This window comes from Nesoenas mayeri (assembly GCF_963082525.1).
Source record: "Nesoenas mayeri genome assembly, chromosome: 3".
Classification (NCBI taxonomy): Eukaryota; Metazoa; Chordata; class Aves; order Columbiformes; family Columbidae; genus Nesoenas; species Nesoenas mayeri.
The window spans coordinates 86,017,490-86,039,977 of NC_137544.1; the positions used below are offsets into that span (position 1 = coordinate 86,017,490).

Genomic DNA, 22,488 nt, shown 5'->3' on the forward strand with positions numbered 1-22,488 from the left:
CAGTACCTTGTCTATTTGGGGTTTTAATTCCCCAAAAGTGGAAACTCCACAACCGCTCTGGGCAGCCTCTTACAATGTTCAATCATTCTTGAAGTAGAAAAGCTTTTTCTTATGTTTAAATGGGATTTCTTCCTGTATTTCACTCTGTGCCCGTGGCCATGCCTCTATGCATGCATTAGAATCAGTCTTCAGTTTCTAGTATAGATATGGTACCTCAGTCATTCTCTGTGTATTGCATTATTTTCTTTCTTTTTCACTCATTACTGAGAAATGACAAATTACAATTGTGGCCCTTGCACAGAATACAGAAACTTTACTATTCCTTTGTTTTACCAGAATATATTTGGGTGTGGGATCTTCCTGTATGAACAAGTGAGGAAGCTGATGAAGCTTTGAACTGCAAAGTTGCTGTCTGTCAGACATGTACCTAAGGTGCATTTTCTCAGAGAGGTTCTCTTTGTGACTTGCTCATGAGCTGTGATGGTAGTGGAGAATTTATTTGCACAAGCTAAACCACTGACTGAAATACCATGAATGTTACTGTATGTGCAAAACTGGGAAAACATTTCTCAGGAGGATAGGCAAAGAGCTTACACTCCATTTCAGGCATAATAGTTGTAAAATTTCGTTATTTTACAGTGATTCCCATGTTTTGAAGAAAGTACCTGTGACCTTTTCTGTGCTAGTCTCTTTTAAGCAGATGTGAAACTGTTGACCATGCTATTATCAGAAAAAATATATATGAGAGCACGTAAATGTTAGACCAGTGGTTCATTTTGGCATAAAAGCAATTGAGAAAAAAGTAGTAACCTCCAGTAGTCAGGAGGCAGGATTTGACAAGCCTGGGTTGAGCTGTTGGAACCTTCCCAAAATTAATCCCAGAACGTCTTCTCGTTTACTCTGGGTACTTGGTATCATATTGCAAATACGCTATGAACACTGAAATTAGTTTGTTCTTGTAGTGATGGTTTGTGCTCAGTGTGTGTTTCTTTGGGGTGAAATTGAAAAATTCTTCTCCTCGATTTTAATGTCTTTCTAAACCACTTATTTCTGTCCAGCAATTGTTTTGCATTTTAAAAAAGGCAGTTTGGAAAGATAGTATTGTTTCAAAATGGTTTTAATTGAATTCAGGATACTGGGCCAGCTGATCCCTTCAGCGGATTGTTCCTACCGAGATCTTTTAATATAGGTTATTGAAACTAATTTGTATGTTTATTTTGGGAAGATGTAGTGCAGTTATTTGTGGTTTTAGTTCCTTCATGAAGAAATGTGTTAAGCTCTCTCCAGACAACATCTATGAACAAACATTTCTCCAAGGCTGCAGCCAGGGTTATATATGATCCAAAAATCAGTTATCAGCACATAGTCATATAGTGGTAAACACGTAACAGCTAGTGCAGCATGCTGGCTACCCAGGGAAGATAAACAAGAAGGTGACTGCAGATGTGTGCTCATAAGTAGTGGCTCTGCTGTCAGAATTTATGCTAATAATGTTAATTTACTGCACCTGGCAAGCCAGCTGCTCAGGAACCAAGATGGCCTTGAGTAATTCACTTGTCACATAAAGTTAAAACATATGTTGGGCTTTCTTTTATGACCACTTTGTCTATTTATTTCATTAGGTTTTTATGCTTTGTCATTGATGAACTATGAAAATTATAAAAGGAACAGTATTCCCCTTCTATCTTACCTTCTCCTTGTCTCAGAGTCTTCACAGCAAACCAACCTTGGTTGGCTTTGGCTCCATTATTCATTCCATTCAACTTTTCTAGACCATGCAGAGGCTGAGTCTTAAGACTCTTCTTTGTCTCCATGCATCCAGTGCTTATCAATATTTTCTTTCTTGATAGCTTGAGGGTGTTTTAAGTCCTACAGCTGTCAGTTCTCTTGGTGGAATGTTTCTCTAAGGCGTATTCCAAAGATCACTTGAACACGTAATTTTTTATTATTATTATTTGTTAGTATAACTCCAGTTTCTCTAATGGAATGGGATTATTCCATCTATACCCCGCACTCAAATCTAAAACCACTTTTAGAAGCTTTTCCAGATAGATATATTTTTTAAGACAGTTGTATTTATGGAGGTAATCTCTATACTTTTGCTTTTCATCCTCAGTTTCAGCAATGTATAATCAATATTGCTGAATATTGATATTCAGTAAATTCTCATTAATAAATCCTCAGCTGTAACTTCTATTATTATCTGAAAAAAAAAAGTTAAATACTTTTTGGTTGCTTCTGGCTAGGAGCGATTCCAATCCTTGTTGTTCTTATTCTGTTTCTTTCACTAATTACAGTCATTTGTGTGGTCTTATCTAAAATTGAACTTAAATTCCCTGACTTCCTGGGTCAAGTCTACCTATCTGTACTGTAAATGAGGTAACATGTACCTTGGACCACTAACAGTAATTTAATATGATCCTGAAAAATGGCCTATTTGTAGTTTGTAAAATCCATGCTAACATTTAACTGAAAAGAAATTTAAATATCCCTGAGTTCTCTTATGTGCTGTAATGGGTTTTAGGTCTCAGCTTCTGACCTTTGAACTATTTCTGTTTTCACTAAGGTGCAAGTGGCTTACATCTCACTAAACATGAAAACTTTCATGGTGGCTTAGATGCAATATCAGTTGGAGATGGGTTGTTCACTATCCTGACAACGCTTAGTAAAAAAGCAACAACAGTGCAAGTGATGCTTCAGCCAATTCTTACCTACATGGCCTGTGGGTACATGGGAAGACAGGTAAGTTCCCTTAGGTCTATTGTGCTGCAAAGGAAATATAGGTTAGTTGATACTGTAACCTGTAATACCCTCAGAAAACTGAACTAGTGCTGCATGAAAAAAATGCTAGCATTTTCCCACCCTCACTTTGGTGCTGAAGTTAGGAAGCCTCCTTCTGTTGTCAGTGGTAGAGGGAGAGAGAGAGAGTTTCTGTGAGGGTGTTTTGACGTTCCCGTAAATGTTCATGGCTAAAGGTTTGAAGATGGATTGAATGTTTTATTATGTTGAGGTGGGAAACATATTCGTTGTGTTCATACTAATGACTGTTCTAAATACTCAATATTCCAATTTCCCTGCAGCTACTTGCCCCTGGTAGTTAAGATCTTTTGCTTACCACAAAGACTTCTACATAGGAGTGAACCATATGGAGCATGATATTGGTCTTTTGTGGTAGAGAGGTCAGCTATGGTGACATTTCTTCTTTATGATTTTTGTCTGCTAGAAGAGGAGACCAGTGCCTATTTCTGTCATACTAATTTTGCATGAAACTGTTTTTCTTAACTTTGTCTTCTAGGGTTCTCTTGCCACTTGTCAGTTATCTGAGCCACTGCTTTGGTTCATTTTACGAGTGTTGGATACAAGTGAGGCACTGAAGGCTTTCCATGATATGGGTAAGAATGTCTCTAGCTGCATCTTGTGAAAGGTTTAGTATAGATTATTTTTTTGCACTTAAAGAAGGAATACAGATATGTGTCTGGAGGAGCAAATTTACTGAATAGGCCTTTGCTGCTTAGAATCTATGACATGCTTCTAACAGCGGTGTTTTTTCCCCCGGCCCATATTATACACAGGTGGCGTTCAGCTTATTTGTAACAACATGGTAACGAGCACAAGAGCTATTGTTAACACAGCAAGAAGCATGGTTTCAACTATTATGAAATTTCTTGATTCTGGTCCCACCAAAGCAACAGACAGCAGTTTAAAAGCTAGAGTGCTAGCTTCTGAGCCTGATAATGCAGAAGGAATTCACAATTTTGCACCTTTGGGTAAGTAATACTTCTTTCTCTTATATTAATATCTACTGGTCATTTGAATCTTTATCAAGTTCTTAAACAAAATACTGTGATAGCATCAAATGTTTCAATACTATTAAATCTTCTAAACAGAGGGGTTGCTGGTGCTTCAAGAAGATGTTGGGGGAGGAGTTTAGATCCTCCTCCACAGTTAATAAGACCTGATGTGGGTACAGGAAAGAAGGAAAGGGAGTGATCTGTATTTGATGTTCTCATGCATCGAGGTGGGCCCCTTCTTCCTCCCCATGGTCAGGGGATACCCCGTTCCAGCCCACCATCTGCCATAGGCACACTGAGACTTGCTCACTTCACTTAAAGCACATCAAATTCAGTAGAGCTGTAACAGAAGCACAGCAAAGCTGGATGATAGAGAATGAGCCCGAGCCAGGTCAAACAGAGCAGCAGAATCTGGAGAAGGGCTGATATTGCTACTTCTGCTCTCACATCTGCACATTTGCCAGAATTGCAATGTTGTTTTGGTATCAATACCATGGCTGCTAGTTAACTGAAATGCACGTGTTTTAAGATGTAAATGTGCTCTAATATCTTGCACAGGCTGCTTTTCGCTATTGGTATCTTAATGTTTTCTATTGTTTCCCACTAAACTAGCATAGCCTGTGAATGTATTCATACAGTGTCTCACAATCAAGAGGGGAGAAAGAAAGGATTATTTTAAAAATTTCTTGAAAAATTACTGGGCAAGAAAGAAATCCATTCATTCCTGTCATTCACATTTATGAGTGTCAAAAATGTTCACAGGAATTCACCTCCAGCTGCTACTAGGCATTCAGTCATGGGGCCAGGCTCAAGCTACTTTATAGTAAAACACCACAAGTACTGTAGTTTGAAAAACACAAATCTGGTCCTGTTGTGCCATACTACTTGCTAAAGAAGACATAGCTTAGATCTTTCTACTAATTTTTAACTCATGGTAAGATTAGAAATATTAGCAGCTGCTGTGGTCAGGGTTTTTTGACTCTTGAGTCCTTTTTCTAAAAAGGTTTTCATGTGCAACAAACCTTTTTAGAGAAAAAGGTTTGCAGGCTTGGATTATAAAGTCATTTATGTTATCATTGTATTATTTAAACATTTAAAGCCTTCGTTATGTTAACTGTGAATTAACTGAGTTCAAGTTCTAGGCATACTGTTTAACCTGCACCTTTTTGATTGGTTTGTTTTGTAATGAACGCTTAATAGAAAGTTTAGGATTTTGGTAGCAAGTGTCCTCTAGCAAATTTTCAAGCATGTGCATACGCATGTTGGTATGTCAGCTGCCTATTGTAAAACAGTCTGAGTAAAAGAAAAATGTCTCAGCAGTTGTCGTTATTACTCATGGGATGTTATCATTAAACTAAAACAGGCGAGAAAGGGGCAGGAAGGGGATTGTTTTCCACAGTTCAGGCTGTAAATTACTGTGAGTTTTATTACAAAAAGTTGATGTTAACGATGCTGTTTTTGAAGGTTCCATCACCTCCAGCAGTCCCACGGCCCAGCCGGCTGAAGTGCTGTTGCAGGCTACTCCTCCCCACAGAAGAGCTCGCTCTGCCGCATGGTCGTACATATTCTTACCCGAGGAAGCTTGGTGCGACCTCACGATTCACCTTCCTGCAGCTGTGCTGCTCAAGGAGATCCACATCCAGCCTCACTTGGCCTCTCTGGCAAGTAAGTAGACTCACTGATATTGATGCTGGTTTGAAAATTTGAAGGGTATTATTTAGAAATGATACGAGGAGTATAATTAGAGGAAATAAAGCTGACAGGCTGTGTGAAGAATGCCTGTGAATTAAGTTGAAAAGCTTGCTAATTCTGCTTTCCTTGAGAATGGAAAGCCCTGCCTCTGCTTGATTTCTTCTTGCTCAGTACCTGTTTTGTGACATTAACTCTTAATGTGCCAAAAATACTTGTCAAACTTCTCAAAACTTTCCCTACTGAGAATGTGGCATTTACACTGATAGGACTAGTCTTCATCTGAAGTCTTTGAAATAAACTGGATACACCATATAGCAAAATGCTTATGCTTCTCAACATATACCGTCACACAGGTCAAATACTGCAGCCGCAGTTCCATAGTAGTGTTTGCCTAAGATCATTACAGTCATCTTGTTCTGTATCTTTAACAGGGATGCATGTTTAACACTTAAAATTCAAACCAGTACAAATTTTTAAACGGTATTAAACCTTCTTGTCTTACTCTGTAGCTTGCCCTTCATCAGTATCTGTTGAAATAAGTGCAGATGGTGTCAATATGTTACCTTTGTCAACTCCTGTTATCACAAGTGGTCTCACGTATATAAAAATCCAGCTGGTAAAAGCTGAAGTTGCCTCAGCTGTCTGCCTCCGTCTCCATCGTCCCCGGGATGCCAGTACCCTGGGCCTCTCTCAGATCAAACTGTTAGGCCTCACCGCCTTCGGAAACACCTCCTCTGCAACCGTCAATAATCCATTCCTTCCCTCTGAGGATCAGGTCTCTAAAACAAGGTAAGCTGCTGCTGTCAGTGGACAGAGGCATGTTTGTGCTGGTTCATGCTTTTGTCTTCTTTAATGACATTTTCTGCTCTGAGTCAGATCTTTCAGTAGCCAACTGTATTCATGAGTACCTGGTTTTCTAGCTGATTTACAGAATCTGTTTCAAATATCGTGGAAAACTTGGGAAAGAATACAAAGGGTAGGAGAGGATTCAGAGTTGCGTTCTGTGTTTTTAATGGGTAGGCATTTTTCAAAAAAACTGAAGTAGCAATATATTTCTTATCCCTACCGAAGTCAACAGGATTATGTAAGTGTTGGAGCAGGAATAGAAATAGGACAATGGGATGTTTTGTAGAAGTCATATCTAATAGTGCTGTTTGTGAATGTTTGCAAAATAGGAACTGAATGTTTTGATTCTGGCATATCAGCAAGATTTCTTTTCAAAAGCTTTTATTTGGTTAGGTGGCATCTTGAGTTTACTGATTTTTAGAATAGAAATAAACCCTTGAGCATTTTTAAACAATAAGTGTTAAAGTTCACCAACTTTGAGTTGAATGGGTGAATTTCTGAGATTTCCTTATTCTGAATTTTCACTTACTTAATTGTAAAAATTCATTACTTTGGAATAGTTCATCTTTGACCTGTAATGTTTATAAATTTGAAAAGAGAACATGGGAAATTTTTAGAAGTCTTTCTTCATTTGCTGGGAAAAATTTTGAGAGAGTAATTTAGAGAACCTGAATACTGTCCAGTGTGTATTTGATAAAAGCTGCATAACTGAAATTGGTCTTTGATCTTGAATATCAGTGAAGCAAATTTGCATAGCCAAATTATACTGCTTCTATATTTGTACTTTAGAGAAGGTTATCTTAAAGTCACACAAAGATAATCAGTATCTGAAGAAAAAAGGTGAATGTACATCATGTCTTGGAATGTTTTATTGTGGCTTTCAGCTTAGTTTTATAAGTATCTCAATAAAGTAATAGTAGCAATATAATATATATTCAACAAACTTGGACATAATTTTTGTTTAGGCATAACAGAGTACTTGTTCTTTCCTAAAATGACAAATATTTAGGAGTAAATTGTTCCTAAAATAAAAGTGTTAATTTCTTTTGAGATCTATATGCAAGTTTGCCATTTCTGTTGGTTTTAGCTGAGGGAGACGAGGTTAGCTGTGAAAATAAGATAACCTGTTTAGAACTTTTCAGTGAAATGGTACTATTTATTTCACATGCAGCTTAGATTGCCATCTTGTTCACAGTGCTTGTTTAAACAGCATTGTAGTATAATTTTTATAAAGTCTAGATAATATATTTCCAAATTGATTGAATTATAATAGGTTTACTTTCAAGATCTATTATTAAAAGGAATATGAAACAATATTGTCAAAGAAGTAAGAGAGATGCCTGGGAAATGCAGTGGCTAACACATTTTTAGTTTCTTTAAATATATGCACACTTTTTCTATGTGCTTTTTAAATCAGGTTCATGAAGGTTCACTGTAATTTAGGGTAAAAGGGTGTGACCCAAAAACTTTGTGATGTCAGGGAAGCCGTGCAGGCATATAATTTCAACACAAACCACTATTGCAGAATCTTAACCTTAAATATGAATAAATCCAATGGTGTCTAAGTTAGGCAGTGTGCCGTTTCATGTTTCACATTTACGTTATGGCCAGCTCCTTTTAATGGGGGGGAAAAAAAAGCAAACAACACAAGAAAATGAGCATATCCTCTACCTTCTCTCTATATAAACACCTTCCATACCACCTTCCCCCTAATAGGTTGCCCCAATGGAAAAAATAGGTATATGAATAAAGAAATCCTGAGATACTTTAGTAATAAAACTTGTAGGCACTTAACTCCTCCTGTCCACAGACCATGCCTTTCTTATAACCTTAAACCAGTGGTTACAACAGCATTGCTAATGTATATGACATTGTGGTCTTAAATTCATTCAGTTTAATCTGTTTTTCTCAGATGGTATCTGACCATGTCACAACTGTTTTCTGCAGTACTTCCCCTAGAATTTAATACAAGTAGTTATATTACAAATGTAAAATAGGAAAATTATACATTAACTCATTTTCATGTTTTCTTTTTCAGTATTGGATGGTTAAGATTATTGCACCACTGCCTCACTCACATAAGTGATTTAGAAGGCATGATGGCTAGTGCTGCAGCACCCACTGCTAATCTGTTGCAGACATGTGCTGCTTTACTAATGTCGCCTTACTGTGGTATGCATTCTCCAAACATTGAGGCTGTGCTTGTAAAAATTGGTCTTCAGTCCACCAGAATAGGCCTAAAATTGATTGACATTCTTCTAAGAAACTGTTCAGCATCAGGGAGCGATCCTGCAGGTGAGTGCAATGTTTTTTTCTTTTTAATTGTTGCTTAAAAACATTGCTTATATAAATGTATAAATATAGTATATTTACATGTTACTCTCTGATTCTGAATTTGAATTGCCAGAACTTGCAGTTTTGCTTTGTTATGATTCTAAGTATCACAGTCTTTGTATGCAGGTAGTTCTACAGCAGTAAAGCAGTGTGATCAAGGTTGTTTTGATTTTTGTATAGAAGAGATAATTAGGTGAATGCTTTGAAGGCATGGGAGTAGGACATGCAATATATCATAAGTTTGTCTTACTATAGATACTGAGTCTAGATGTTTCGAAATAAAGAGCATCCATGAGTACCATTAAGGAAAACAAATCCAGTAATATTTGGGCAGTAATGTTCTGTAGGACATCATAACATCTGAATAGCACTAAGCGTTGAAAATATTTACAGGTGGAGGTACATAATCGAGACACTTGAATCTGTGTCCTACAATGAAATTTTGCAGTAGCTCTTCTGTTAATGCGCTGGGGTTTTTGTATTTATGATTCCCTAGCACTTTGCTGTTTTGTCTTTTAAGTGACAGAAAGCCTAATTCACCTTTTTCCTGTTTTGAAGTTGCTGATAATGACAAAAACCACTCTTTTCAGAATGGCTTCCATGACATATTTTCCACAATTTAATGTTTCAGTGTAGCCTACTGTGTTTTGCCTAAATGTTGTTAGATTAAAGAGTAGTTTCTTACAGGGCAGGAGATAAACACAATGAGAAGGTAAATAGGAAATGATCTGAGGAAATTCTTGGTCCTAGTGCCATTGATGGAAATTGGAGTTATAAGCTTCCATTTTGAACTGAATGGTTGCTTCTGTTGAAAGCATGAGGTTTGACAGCTCTATTGGAATTAGTCACGTCTCCTTGCAATATGTTGAGGAAAATTCTACTAGTTAAACATTTAAGTCCTGTATCTCATGAATGTTGCAATGATTTTCCCTTTTATAGCAAGGCTGCACATGGCAGTGAACATACAAAAGGCACGATTTTGAGATAACGGTGTGTATGAGAATTGCATCCTTATGTTAATGGCAAAGCACAATTAGATGCTAGTATTGCAATTCTGTAACAATTTCATTAGTACTTTTAAAAAAAATGCATATGTAAGTACTTCTATTATTTCCCCTCCCCTTTTGTGTTTTGTTTATTTTTTATTTTTTTTGAACGCGGCAAGATCTGAATAGCCCTTTACTGTTTGGAAGATTAAATGGTCTCTCTTCTGACTCTACAATAGACATTCTTTATCAGCTTGGAACAACTCAAGACCCGGGAACAAAAGACAGGTAATATCATTTAGATTCTTATGTGGAAGTGTATAAAAAAATAATCTGCTAAATAGTGGATTAGTGTTACTGCACAAAAACAGCCTTTAAAAAATGGGATTGTTATGAGGTAGCTTTCTCTCCCAGCTCTTTGTGTCCTTTGCAGAGAATGCTATCCCTCCTTTTTTGCTCTTAAAAACATGATAAAACTTTTATTGTTCAACTGACTTTTCTCTCAGATACTCAGAACTCAGATACCTGCTATGTTTTCTTTCTCTATAGAAAGATCATTTGGCTGTCTGAGATGACAAGTGTTTTTAATTTTTCCCTTGTTAGTGATCTAAGTCGTGAGAAGCTTGAGTTCACTCTTGAACTATGCTTCAAAGAAAGAGATAAATGTGTGAATGAGATTACTAAGAAGCAGCAAGCTAATTTGGTTTTGAGTGTTTCTTTGACCCTTCATAATATACTACATCATCTTACCTTCCAGAATTCAAGCATTGCTGAAATGGGTCAGCGATTCTGCGAGAGTTGCAGCTATGAAAAAAAGTGGCCGGGTCAGCTACGTTGGTCCCAATAGCTCAACGCGAGAGTATGGTCTTTTGATGCCATCTCCTTCCCATTTGCATTGCGTAGCAGCAATTTTGTGGCACAGTTATGAATTGCTTGTTGAATATGATTTGCCAGCCTTGCTGGACAGAGAGCTCTTTGAGTAAGTAAAGCAAAGTTTTTCACTGCATACTTTCTATAACTGAATTATTTTGTTCGCTGAAATGATGCGACTTGAATTGGACTCATTATGAAATAGTAGTGCAAATAGCTAATGGGTAGAGTGACTATTTAAAGATATCTAAACAGGTAATTTTATAGTTCTAAACACAGAACTGTACTTGACATATTCCAGGTGTAATTGTGTTTAAAAACAAAAATCCAAAACAAAACAGCAAATCTGTGTGTACACTTGCCTGGTTTTGTTTGTCTTTTAATGGACTGTTCTTGGGCTGGGCTGTTCTTGTTGAAATTGAGGGTTTGCAGTAATTTTCACAGTATCTATAAATCATGATCTTCATTAGTATCCTATTATAGAAGCATTATTTTAATACTCATGTTATCTAGTATCTATAAATGATAGCTAAGAGCTAGAGGAGTAGGAGATTGGGTTTTTGGAGTTGCCACTTTTGTTCCAGCCATAGTCTGATTTGAAACAAACAGAGCATAAAATCCTGAGTGAATCTTGAACCATGGATTCACTTGGATGTTGTTTGATTCTAAAAAAAAGTTCACCCTAAATACCAAATGTGTACTTTTAGTGACTGAAAATATATGAACTAACATTCCTAATTTATGTTGCTTAACCATCTCTTCTGTTTAAACAAAATAGAGAGCCACACAGATTTGTTACATCTGTTTTATAGAAATATAGCTGTTAAATTCCTGTAGCTAGTATAATATCTTTAATTTGTACCATTGAATAAAATTCCAGTTAATGAATGGAACTTTAGTAGCACAAAATTTTGTGTTACTTCACATTTTTGTGCTGCCTCAGTCTCTGCTTTAGGCGCAGTCAAACATTCCGGCACTGGGAAATGTACAAGTTATGGTTATTGGTAGAAGCATGTGGAGCGTTTCTGTATGTGCAGCACGATGGTCTTTAAATACATGACTACAAGCCAGGCTTTTTCCAAAGACACTTCAATAATACTGCCATATAAATAGTTGTTTATTCAAAGTGAGCTTCTTCATTTTGGGAATCAATTCAAGGATTTTAAATTGCAGGTCAGTTAGTCTTTTCAGGAATACCTTTTAACAGAAATACGTTTTCACTGGGATTTTAAGAATTTTAACATTTGAAAAGGAAGAACTCTAATAAAAACAGATTTCCTAAAACGGATAGCCTATTTAGATTTATACTAATATAAAAGTGGATTTCACAACTGAATTCCTGTCTTTTGGAGGAGTTTGCTATTTTCATCACAGGACAAAATGAAGGAACACTAATAAAACTATGGTATTTAGTTTGAGTATGCATATTGTAATATAGCCCTGTTCCTCTGTGTCCTGCCAAATAAAACTATAATTCATATCAACCAGCATCTGGAGCAAATTATAATATACATTTTTAATAAATATAGAAGGATTGTTGTCAGACTTATAAGACTAAATAATTCTTCAAATAAAAATAACTACTCATGTACTCTTCATCCTCTTCAATATTTTAACTTTTGAAATATTTTCATGGATCTGTCTATAACTCCTAATTTCTTCTTCATGTGATATTTCATTTTTCTCTTGGATATATTTTCCCATCATCCTCATTTTCCATTTCAAGATTTTTGCTTTGGCCAATGGATACTAATTTGTTCCTTAGCTATTTTTTAATATCTAGTTGGAAAAGAATCTTATATGCAGTTGGAGAAGAGTTTAAGTTTACTTTTATTATATATGGACTTAATTGTGACTATCTTGCTAAAGTTGTGGGTCATTTGATCACTGAGATGATGTATTAATGTTTTATCTTGAGAGGGTTTTTCATTAGCTGTTCACTAGACTGATGATAAAGCTAACATTTGGTTAGACCCATGTTCTGTTCTAGACTCTTAGAATCCCTTAGATTAGAATAATGCTTCCATCCAGAAGAGGGAAAAACAATCCTTGTCTTCAAATCGAAACATGATATATGATGAGACATCCAAACTTATTTAAAAACCTATGTGAAGTGGCATGAAGTGTGTGTTCATCTCTGCATGTAAAGGTTAAGATAATGTGACTTATGTATGGTGTCACGGTACTGTGAATTCAGTTCCGAAAACTGTGTTTGTTTTTTGTGTCTTGTTGGGGTGGGGTAAATACTTTTTCTACTCTGAACAAATCTATATGAAGAAATGATGCTTCCACTGTTTTACAAATAGCATTTCTGAAATTTAAGCCTAATAATAGGAGCTAAATTATCTGTTGCATTCATTTCTCTTGGATTAGCATTCAAGCAGGTAGTATTTGGATAGAAGTGAGTGCAAAGGTAGGTGGGATTTTAGTATCTCTGAGAAATAATTATATTGTTAAATTGTGTCTTAAGTTCAAGTTGAGTAAAGTGCAGGTAACAATCAGCAACCAAGATGGTTGCTCCCTTCATTTCTTTGCACCATCTTCAGGTAGAACTCTAATAAAACAAACTTTTAAAAATTTTGAAAACATGTTAAAATACTTTCAGTTCTTACAAAGAGTTAAGAGAGCTTTCTGGAAATGAGTGTGTGTGTGATCCTATTACATAGTAGCTGCAGCTTGGAGGGTTGGAAGCACAAAGAGGTTGCAGTTGGCTCAAAAATGCATAAATTACGTGACAACTGTCAAAAGACTGAAATCCTGTCTTTAATGTGCAGCATGCCAGAAAAGGCAGTTTATTTCTATTTTAAATTCAGTATGATGAAAGAAATTTAAACATAGAGTTGAGGATGCCTTTTGGATAATGAACATCCTGCAGATAATGTGATCCAAATGAGGCTTTCAAGCTCGGGTCAATCTGTTTTACAGCAGCTTCTACAACACTTAATCATAAAGGTAGAAAGATATTTTATGAACCAACAAAGTAAAGGGAATATGAGTGGCAAACGATGCATTGACATGATTTTCTGTCTTCTACAGGTCACTGTTTATCTGGTCCATGTCTCTTCCCTGCAACATGGTTTTGAAGAAAGCTGTTGATAGTTTGCTTTGCTCAATGTGCCACATCCACCCAAATTATTTTTCCTTGCTTATGGGATGGATGGGTATCACTCCTCCTCCAATGCAGTGTCAACACAGACTGTCCATGACTGATGACAGCAAAAAGCAGGACCTTAGTTCATCTTTAACAGATGACTCTAAAAACGCACAAGCTCCCCTTGCACTAACAGAATCTCACCTGGCTACTCTTGCTGCCTCATCTCAGTCTCCTGAAGCTATCAAGCAATTATTGGACTCAGGTTTGCCTTCACTGCTTGTAAGAAGTCTTGCTAGTTTTTGCTTTAACCATACTTCTAGCTCGGACTGCACTGCACAATCAACGGATACCACCCAGGACAGGCTCAGGAGGCATCATGTTCCACAGCACTTTAATAAAATGCCCATCACAGCAGACCTGGTTGCTCCTGTTCTCAGATTTTTGACAGAAGTTGGCAATAGCCACATGATGAAGGATTGGTTGGGTGGCTCTGAAGTGAATCCGTTGTGGACAGCACTTTTATTTCTGTTGTGCCATTCTGGTGCTACTTCTGGAGGACACAATGTGACGGCACAACAGACCAGTGCAAGATCTAGCTTGCTTTCTTCAACTGTAACAACAGGGTTGACCACTCAGCAGCGGACAGCAATTGAAAATGCAACAGTTGCTTTCTTCTTACAGTGCATTTCTTGCCATCCTAACAACCAGAGGCTCATGGCACAGGTGAGAACAAACAAAAGTTTTACTCTGTATTGGTAACTTAAGATTTCCTGGTTAATTTGTTTGTGCAAGCATGTGCTTAGTGCAGTCTATGACCAGGGGAGTACAGACTATTACAGAATATGGCTTTGCATTTGGCATTTTAGTAAAAATTCAGCTATTTTCCGTACATTTGTTAATGTTGTAGACCTAGTTGAATTAAAGTATAATTAAAGAAAGATTTTTCAACATTAAGAATGACAATGCCCTGGGAACAGGTAGACTTCAGTAAAAAAAATCAGTACAGTTTTCTGTTAATGGCCAGTAGTAATACTGCATGATGTGGTGGGAAATTTTTGCCTTTGGAGTTTGAAAGCTGTTTTTCTAAATACTCTTGTCTTCAGTTTTTTTATCTTTTTGAGTAGTCTGCATGTTTACAATTACTTTGCTGCAGTCAGTGTTTTGAACTTATTTATTTAAAAAAAAAAAAAACCTTACTTGCTGCTGGTATTTTCTCCAGCTGTACTAGTTTCTGATCTGGTTTAGATGATAACTAGAAGGTAGATCTTAAGCACTGCTTATTATGGCTGTATAGAGCTATATTTTAGAGACCTAAATATAGAAATATTTTAAATCTGATGTCATCTTGCATTCCCAGGTTCTCTGTGAATTGTTCCAGTCCTCTCCTCAGCGTGGGAACCTCCCAACCTCTGGAAATATTTCAGGATTTATTAGGAGACTTTTTCTGCAGCTAATGCTGGAGGATGAGAAAGTGACTTTGTTTCTTCAATCCCCGTGTCCAGTAAGAATTTTTCATATCTGTATGGTGAACATGGAATAAATTAATAATCAGAGCATTTTCAACTTTGAAATGTCAGCAGCTTTTCCTACTGTACACGTTGCAGAATTTTGGAAAGGAATGTGTCGGTGAATTGTAACTCAGCATTTTAAAACAAAATTTAAGGCACTATTTTAAGATAAAGCCATGTTGTTGAAAAATATGCTGCTTGTGAAAGAATTGACAACTGAAATTTATCTTATGGCAGACTTGTTAGTAGTATCCTTACACATTAGCAGCAAATATAGATACAAGTTCTAGACCTTCCAACAGTTCTTCATTATCAGTTTCATTGAGGAACAGTCATAGTTGTGATGCTTCAAAATTAGCAGAGATCCCTCAGCCATTAGCCAAAACACCATGGATAAATTCTTGAATTGATTTATAAAGTAGATGTATGATTTTGTACTTCACCAGAGCACAGACTTATAATTAATGACTGAAGTGCTATGCTCTCAATTGAAGGCTGTGAATAAAGAAATATAGGAAAAACAAAAGTCACTAAAAGATCTGACACTTCCATCTAAGGAAGAATTCTTTTCTGCCTTGGTTGCTGCTGTTCTTACTACATCTCTGAAGGAAGGTCCTACAGGAGATATATGGCAGGGAGACCAGATTAGTTAGTATTAAAAAAGAAAAGGAGGAACAAATGCAGTTTTAGCACAAACATCTAAATGTTTTATTTTAACCTGGCTGAGACTAATTGTTAACAGGACCATTGGTAATGTGAAAGTAACATAAATTACCTAATAATTTGTTTTACATAGAACAGATTTTTACAGAATGCTGCTAGGTATGTAAAAGCAGAAAGAATATCTTGAATAGAAGTTGTCAAGTTAATTCAGTTTCTTCCTTTAAAAATGCCAGGAAACACTGTCTGTTGTTGCCGAGGAGATGATGATTCCTCTTCTAACATTGAAAGAGAAACTTTCAAAATAATGTGGATGTGCAGCATATACTTCTAGTATATCCAACAACATAACCTTTCAAAGATTGGATCGCTGTTTTTTTTTCTTAAGTTCTTAACTAAACTGTATTTTATAAGCTAGATTTTTACTGTCATCAAGTATTAAATTTGTTTGATAATATTGCGTAATAAATTGGTTTTGCATGTGAATATTAGTTAACAGTTCTGATGACATGAGAAAGGGAACCAGTGGCACTCTCATTGTTGAAAAGTCTAAAATTCAGTGCAAGCAAAGAGTGATACAACATGTGAACATAACGTGGACTGAAATATGTTAACATATTTGAAATGTTTTAACTTCTAGTGACTTAGTTATGTGTCATCATAACAAAAAGTAGATATCAAATCTAGAACAATCTTCATCTTCAAATCAGAGCAAGTATAGTGATTTTTTTTAATTAATTTCAGAATTGTTTTAATTTAATAAATAATTGCAATTCTCAGACACTCAATTTTTCTGTCATATAGAGCTATATAAAATGATACACATTCTTTTGAGTTAAAAAATAAAACCTATCCTAAGCTCATGCATTTTTACTGTATGCGTCCAAAGTTGAAGGATATATCAGTTTTCTTTTTTAGCACACAAAAAGTATACTTTATTTTGCTGTGACAAGTTTATAAGAACTTAGTGTTTTAACTTATTCCTGAATGTTATAGGCATGTTAAATGTTGACTTTTTTTTTTCCTTTCAGTTGTACAAAGGTAGAATTAATGCTACTAGTCATGTAATTCAACATCCAATGTATGGAGCTGGACACAAATTTCGTACTCTTCACTTGCCTGTCTCAACAACTCTAGCAGAGGTTCTTGATCGTGTTTCAGGCAAGTTTGCAATAGTTCATGTTTAATTTTTTTAAGATGCAGTTTTAAAGAAAAAACAAACAAACAAAGTGGCCTACATAAACCAAGAATGTCTAATATACATATTTGCAGTGTTCATTAATAATTGCCAAATATGAAAGAGTGGTTTAAGTTTTAACCTTTGCATATGCCTTCCATGTTCCATGTAAAATTCTCTTTCACTGGTCAAATGCAGTTCTTTCCATCTATAAAACTCAGGTGGGGGTTTTGTTTCTTTTTGGTTGGTTGGTTGTTTTGGGATTTTGTGTTTGCTTTTTAGTATCAATGTGTTCTAATATCTCTCATGGGATATTTGCAAGACCACACAAATGATGCTGCAAATATCCATCTTTAAAACACCCTATTTTTGTCCAGTCACTTAAATATTCCCAAATTGTGTCAGTTAAATATCCTTGAACTTTTAAAAGTTTATCTCAAGATGAAGATGAAATCATTACATTAATGAAGGCTCCATCTAGTTTCTGTGGTTATGCATTTGCCTATTGTATAAACTTTTGAGTTTGCTTACTAAATGGAGATTTAAAACCAGAACTTACTTTTAGGGATTAATTTTAAAATTATATATGAGAGGATAATGTTGAGGCATTAATACATTTGTTAGGTTTTTAAAGTTCAGTACTTCTGGTTACACTACTTGAATATACATGGAAATATGAACCCCTATAGAGGACTTTGTTGACCAGGCCTCCACAGCCCATAATATGAATTTTAACACCCGAAAGATAGATGTCCTAACCTTGAAATGAATCCCACCTTGAACTTGAAATTTTATCTAATACTTTAGAAACTAGAACTATATGTTAAAGATTAGGGTTAGTGGTCTTTTTTAAATGTATTTAAAGAGTAGAATTCATACTAAAGGTCTCAGGTTCATGGCAGAGCTCTCTAGGTAAAACCAGGCAAGATACAAGTCGATTTTCCTCAAGAAAGAAATAGAGCAAAATTTGTTAGGTTGTGTTACACCAAAAATCAGTTTTAGGCATGTTTAACTCAAAAAAAAAAACCAAAAAAACTAAAAAAACCCAAAAAAAAACGGCAGCGAGGAGGGTGAACCCACCACTTTCTCTTTACACTTAAGAGTTCTGGCTCTCAGTAGTAGCAAAGAAAAGTCAAAGATCATCACAGCAATAATGATTTTGCCATTTTGAACATGTGCACTGAAGTGTGTCCACTTAGCTGCACTCATATCCAACTAGGTTTGTATGTTCCTGTATGCAGATATATTTGTGTAATTTTTTGGAACTCAGTGTAGCTTAACTTTAATTTCTGAAGGAGATCTTTGTGGAGTTAGAGGAGCTATTACTTTTCTGTACTTTACATTGAAATTATTATCAGATTCATTAGAGCAATAAATATGTTCCCTAACAAGGTGATAGAAGTACTATAATGGTATTTGGCAGAATACTAGACAGAACAAGATGTGTTTTGGGATTGTAATTAAAAAATAATGAAGCCTAGAAAAATGCTTGAAGTGTATTTGTGAAGGAATAGTTTACTTTTTCTGATAAAATTCTGAAAAAATGCTTTGAACTTATTTATGAGGGAATTATTTACTGTTTCTGATAGAATCCTGTATTCACATGGTCATGTGTGGAATGTGCCCAAGGTCTTTAGATTCTGGTGCAGTTTATGGTCAGAATTGCTGCAATGGGTGGGATGGTCAGTGCAAATGAGGAAGGGATCAGTTGTTGAGCAGTGACATAAACTGTACTGAGTAGCTGCCTCACTGGTCTGTTGTGGTCAGCTGGGTAGCCAGTGCTAATAGGGACTGGGGAGAGGAACGGGATGATGTGATGGGCTGTAATGTCTATAATTGAAATGTATCAAATGCTGACTTTGTAGGGCATCGTAACTTTGGGGTTCACTCCGGAATTGTTATTCCTCAGCTTAGCTTTCATTTAAAATTGGAGGAATTAATTCTGGAAAAGTTCAGGTTCTTTTATGTTTCTGTTCCTCATCTGATGTGATTTCTCTGTATTTAAAACTTTGTGATACTTGTGTATCATTCCATTAAGTCCATGGTTAGGAGATAGTAAAGAAGATCTGAATGTGTGAGGAGCAAACTGTGTGTTTCGGGTGCCAGGGGGAGAGAAGGACTGGACTGGGGGTGGAAAAGAAGAAGATGATGCTGCCACTGCAGCAATAGAAGTCGTGAAGATCCTGTGTCAAAGGCTGTCCCTTTGCTTAACTTCTTTTTTCTCAGCTACACTGTTAATGTCTCAAATTGATCATGTCATGCTTTCTGTAAAAATAAATCACAATAACTGTGTTTATTTCATACATTTTCTCCTAGCCCTATTAAAAATGGGGGGGGGGGGGGGGGGGGTGTGTGAACACACACACACACAACACACATATAAAATCATTGCTAAGTCTGCTACTCATATCCCTTCACCATGGGAAGAAGATGTGCATTATCACTGCAGATAGGTTTGTCTAGGATGAGTATCACTTGTTTTGTATTTCATTCACTTTAGTCTTGATTTTATTAATGAACTTTAAATTCTTTAGAAATAAATGGGCATTCGGTCCATGGGACCAAAGCAGAGCAGCTCTGAAGTTTAATAATAATAATTTTTTTAAAAGCCAACACCCAGTCTAATTAGATAGATAGACAGACAGTTTTAAACTGTCAGAAGACAGACTTTTGGGGGAAGAAGGGACCAGGATTATCATACTACCTCAACTTGCAGATATTTACAAGACTTGCTGCCTGGGATGAAACTCTAAGCCACTAAAATAGTTAACAATAGCCTTGTTAACAGCTTAGAAGCTGCAACAAAATCAACTTGATATCTTGAAATACCTTTCTTTCCTTTTTTTTTTTCCCATATAGATACACCCAGTATCACAGCTAAGCTAATTAATGAACAGAAAGAAGATAAAGAAAAAAAGAACTATGAAGAGAAAGAAAAAGTTAAAGCAGAAAATGGATTTCAGGACAATTATAGTGTTGTTGTTGCTTCTGGTATGTTTTTTCTTCCACCTCTGAAAAATGGATCTTTCTGACATTAAAGAAGGGTGGGGAATCATATCTACCAAGAATTCTTTTTATTACTAATGATGTTTAGAAAAATGTTAGTGCCTAATTAATCTTACAGGCTGTTAGGCAGCAATGGTTGGTTCCTTGTATTATACAGCTGCTGCCTCTAGCGGATTATATACTTAGACATAGTTGTAGCTAAATGTGTGTGTCAGTGGTATGTTGTAGAAGCTGTTGCTCGTGCAGTTTACAGGATTTTGTAAAGACATACCCCGAGCTTGGATTATATGGCAATACATTAGTATTTGTGTACTATTACTATGGTATGGGTATTACTGCCTCTACCTTTTTGTAGTGTCTGGTGCATCAGTTTGATCACTTAGTCCCACAATATGCTTTGGAAATAAAAGAATCCATAACAACTGGTGGAACTCTGCTAAAAACTGTCAGATGAAGATGTTATAAAGCCATGTTATTCCACTTGGAAACCACACATACAGGGTTTTCTTTCTAAAAACTAATGTGAAGATCTTCCTGCAGTAATTTGTGTAAACCCTTCTCCAAAACTGCTATGGAAGTTATAGATTGAACATAGTGATTTTGCACTGGCACAAGATTACAGTCCAGATGATGACTGTAGTGACCATTAGTCTTTTGGTTTGAAGTTCTGCTGTGTGTGAGGGAGATTAATGAACTTCAAACTACCCTTTTGCTATCTAGCTTTCTGCCGTCATTGAACTACCTCAATTTCATTTACACTTCATGAAGCATGAAGAGGAGATGCTGATTTCCTTTGACTTCTGGCACCAATACTTCTTAAGCTTTTTATTTCAGGTTTTTAGATGTAAATATAACTCTAAAGTCAAGTATTGAAAAAGGCAGCATTTTCATGGGTCAGCAACACAGCTAATAGTTCATTACAGCATCTTTATCTGGAAAGATATTTGCAGTAGGTGCCACTTAAACAGGGTAAACATGTGTGGTGAGATCTAAAATTTTAATAAGCCTAAATGAACAGTTAAAACATGCATAAAGAATCTGGTAAAAAAAAAAAAAATAATATACCAAGCTTGAAGATATGGCATAATATAATCAGCCACATCTCCTTCCAGTTGCATCTTTGATCGTACTGCCTGATATAACCCGCTCCCTATTTAGAAAGAAGCAGACTTCAGTTTTTCCTTCTTTTAGTTTGTATTTTTCCCAGTTAAGTAAACCAGTTCAAACATAAACTTAATTCATTTGTTTTTGCTACCTGTTTGTGAAATCTTTTCTTCTTTTGTCTTTTTATTTATTCTGAAGGATTGTTTTTAGTATCCTCAGAGCCTCATGCAGCCAGTGTTTAACTTGTTCCCTATTGGTAAAATTAACAGAGATGGTACTTGATGTCTGATCTTCCTGAGACAAGCTAGTTTTGTATACTGAGATTATTGAAGAATGTGTTGTGTATTATAGGCACTCCTACTGATCAGCTGAAATCAGTGTATTATAGCGTTTCAGGTGTGGGTGGTGTTAGTTTTCCAGCTGCTCTGGGCTTATTACAGGGCAGTAGTTGTATGAGTCTGTGTTTATGGACCCGCTGGCTTTTTACTTGGTCCCTCACCTGCACAGAAGGGTACATGATAGTCATATAGTTTCACTGTGCCTTGAGGCAACTTAAACTGTCCCAAAATAGAGCAGTCATGCTGTATAAGCTCAGTAAGTTTTTATGTACATATTCTGCCTTTTAATTTTCATTTACTTCATTTACTTCATTTACATATTTACTTCAGAGATTTTGACCTCGGCAACTTTAAGAGCATGTTTAAAGACAACTTTCATCACATGTGCTATTGTCAGTACTGCAGCTGAAGTCACCTTTGTAGGCCAGACAAGTGCTTGTTATCTGTCTATTGCTGAAATATCTCTCAGTTTAGAAATTTTTGCCTTTCTTGCTTCCAATTGAAAAAATAACCTAAAAAGTTTTACCATAGGGCTAGACAGGCTTTCTGACTAAGTTTAAGAGCAGAATCAGAATAGTTTCTGATGATTATTTTTTTTAAAGGGATGATATGATGCAGTACAGTTACAGTTTGGTTTATGTTTGAGACTCAGGAGGATGTGACTATAAAGACTATATAGTTGTGACTATAAAAATTCCAGGATTACATCCAAATATATTTTATACATGAGTGCTATTCTGAAATTTAATCTGCCAGTGCTGAAAAGTTTGCCTTGTTTTGCTGTCCTTGAAGGTCTTGAGTACATTGCATCTTGGCCAGCTGAAGTTACTAAATACCAGAATGACTGAATTTTTTACTTGTGTACTAGGTTTGAAATCTCAGTCAAAAAGAGCTGTTTCATCCACCCCTCCACGTCCACCATCAAGGCGAGGAAGAGTGATGACAGATAAAGTAGGTACCTCTTCCTCAGGAGGAGAATCTTCCAGCAAGACCATTAGTGTTCCAGTCTTTCATCTATACCATAAACTTCTACCAGGTAACTTTAATAGCTATTTTAAAACTCCAGAATTATTGTCTTTTTC

The 22,488-nt window shown here is 36.1% G+C and overlaps 1 protein-coding gene across 7 annotated transcripts in view; it reads left to right on the top strand.

Annotated features, from left to right (window-relative positions):
- BIRC6 (baculoviral IAP repeat containing 6) overlaps positions 1–22,488 on the top strand; it is a 184,711-nt gene that overhangs the window by 93,956 nt on the left and 68,267 nt on the right. For 6 of the 7 annotated variants that reach the window (XM_080342353.1, XM_080342355.1, XM_080342358.1 and 3 more), the window contains 13 exons: positions 2,567–2,742; positions 3,296–3,392; positions 3,573–3,767; positions 5,256–5,456; positions 5,993–6,272; positions 8,368–8,624; positions 9,829–9,937; positions 10,407–10,628; positions 13,556–14,336; positions 14,971–15,114; positions 16,813–16,942; positions 19,818–19,949; positions 22,275–22,442. In XM_080342353.1, coding sequence (XP_080198479.1) covers positions 2,567–2,742; positions 3,296–3,392; positions 3,573–3,767; positions 5,256–5,456; positions 5,993–6,272; positions 8,368–8,624; positions 9,829–9,937; positions 10,407–10,628; positions 13,556–14,336; positions 14,971–15,114; positions 16,813–16,942; positions 19,818–19,949; positions 22,275–22,442 — 2,892 coding nt within the window. The remainder of the gene's footprint in view (positions 1–2,566; positions 2,743–3,295; positions 3,393–3,572; positions 3,768–5,255; positions 5,457–5,992; positions 6,273–8,367; positions 8,625–9,828; positions 9,938–10,406; positions 10,629–13,555; positions 14,337–14,970; positions 15,115–16,812; positions 16,943–19,817; positions 19,950–22,274; positions 22,443–22,488) is intronic. The other variant, XM_080342357.1, reaches the window with a different exon arrangement.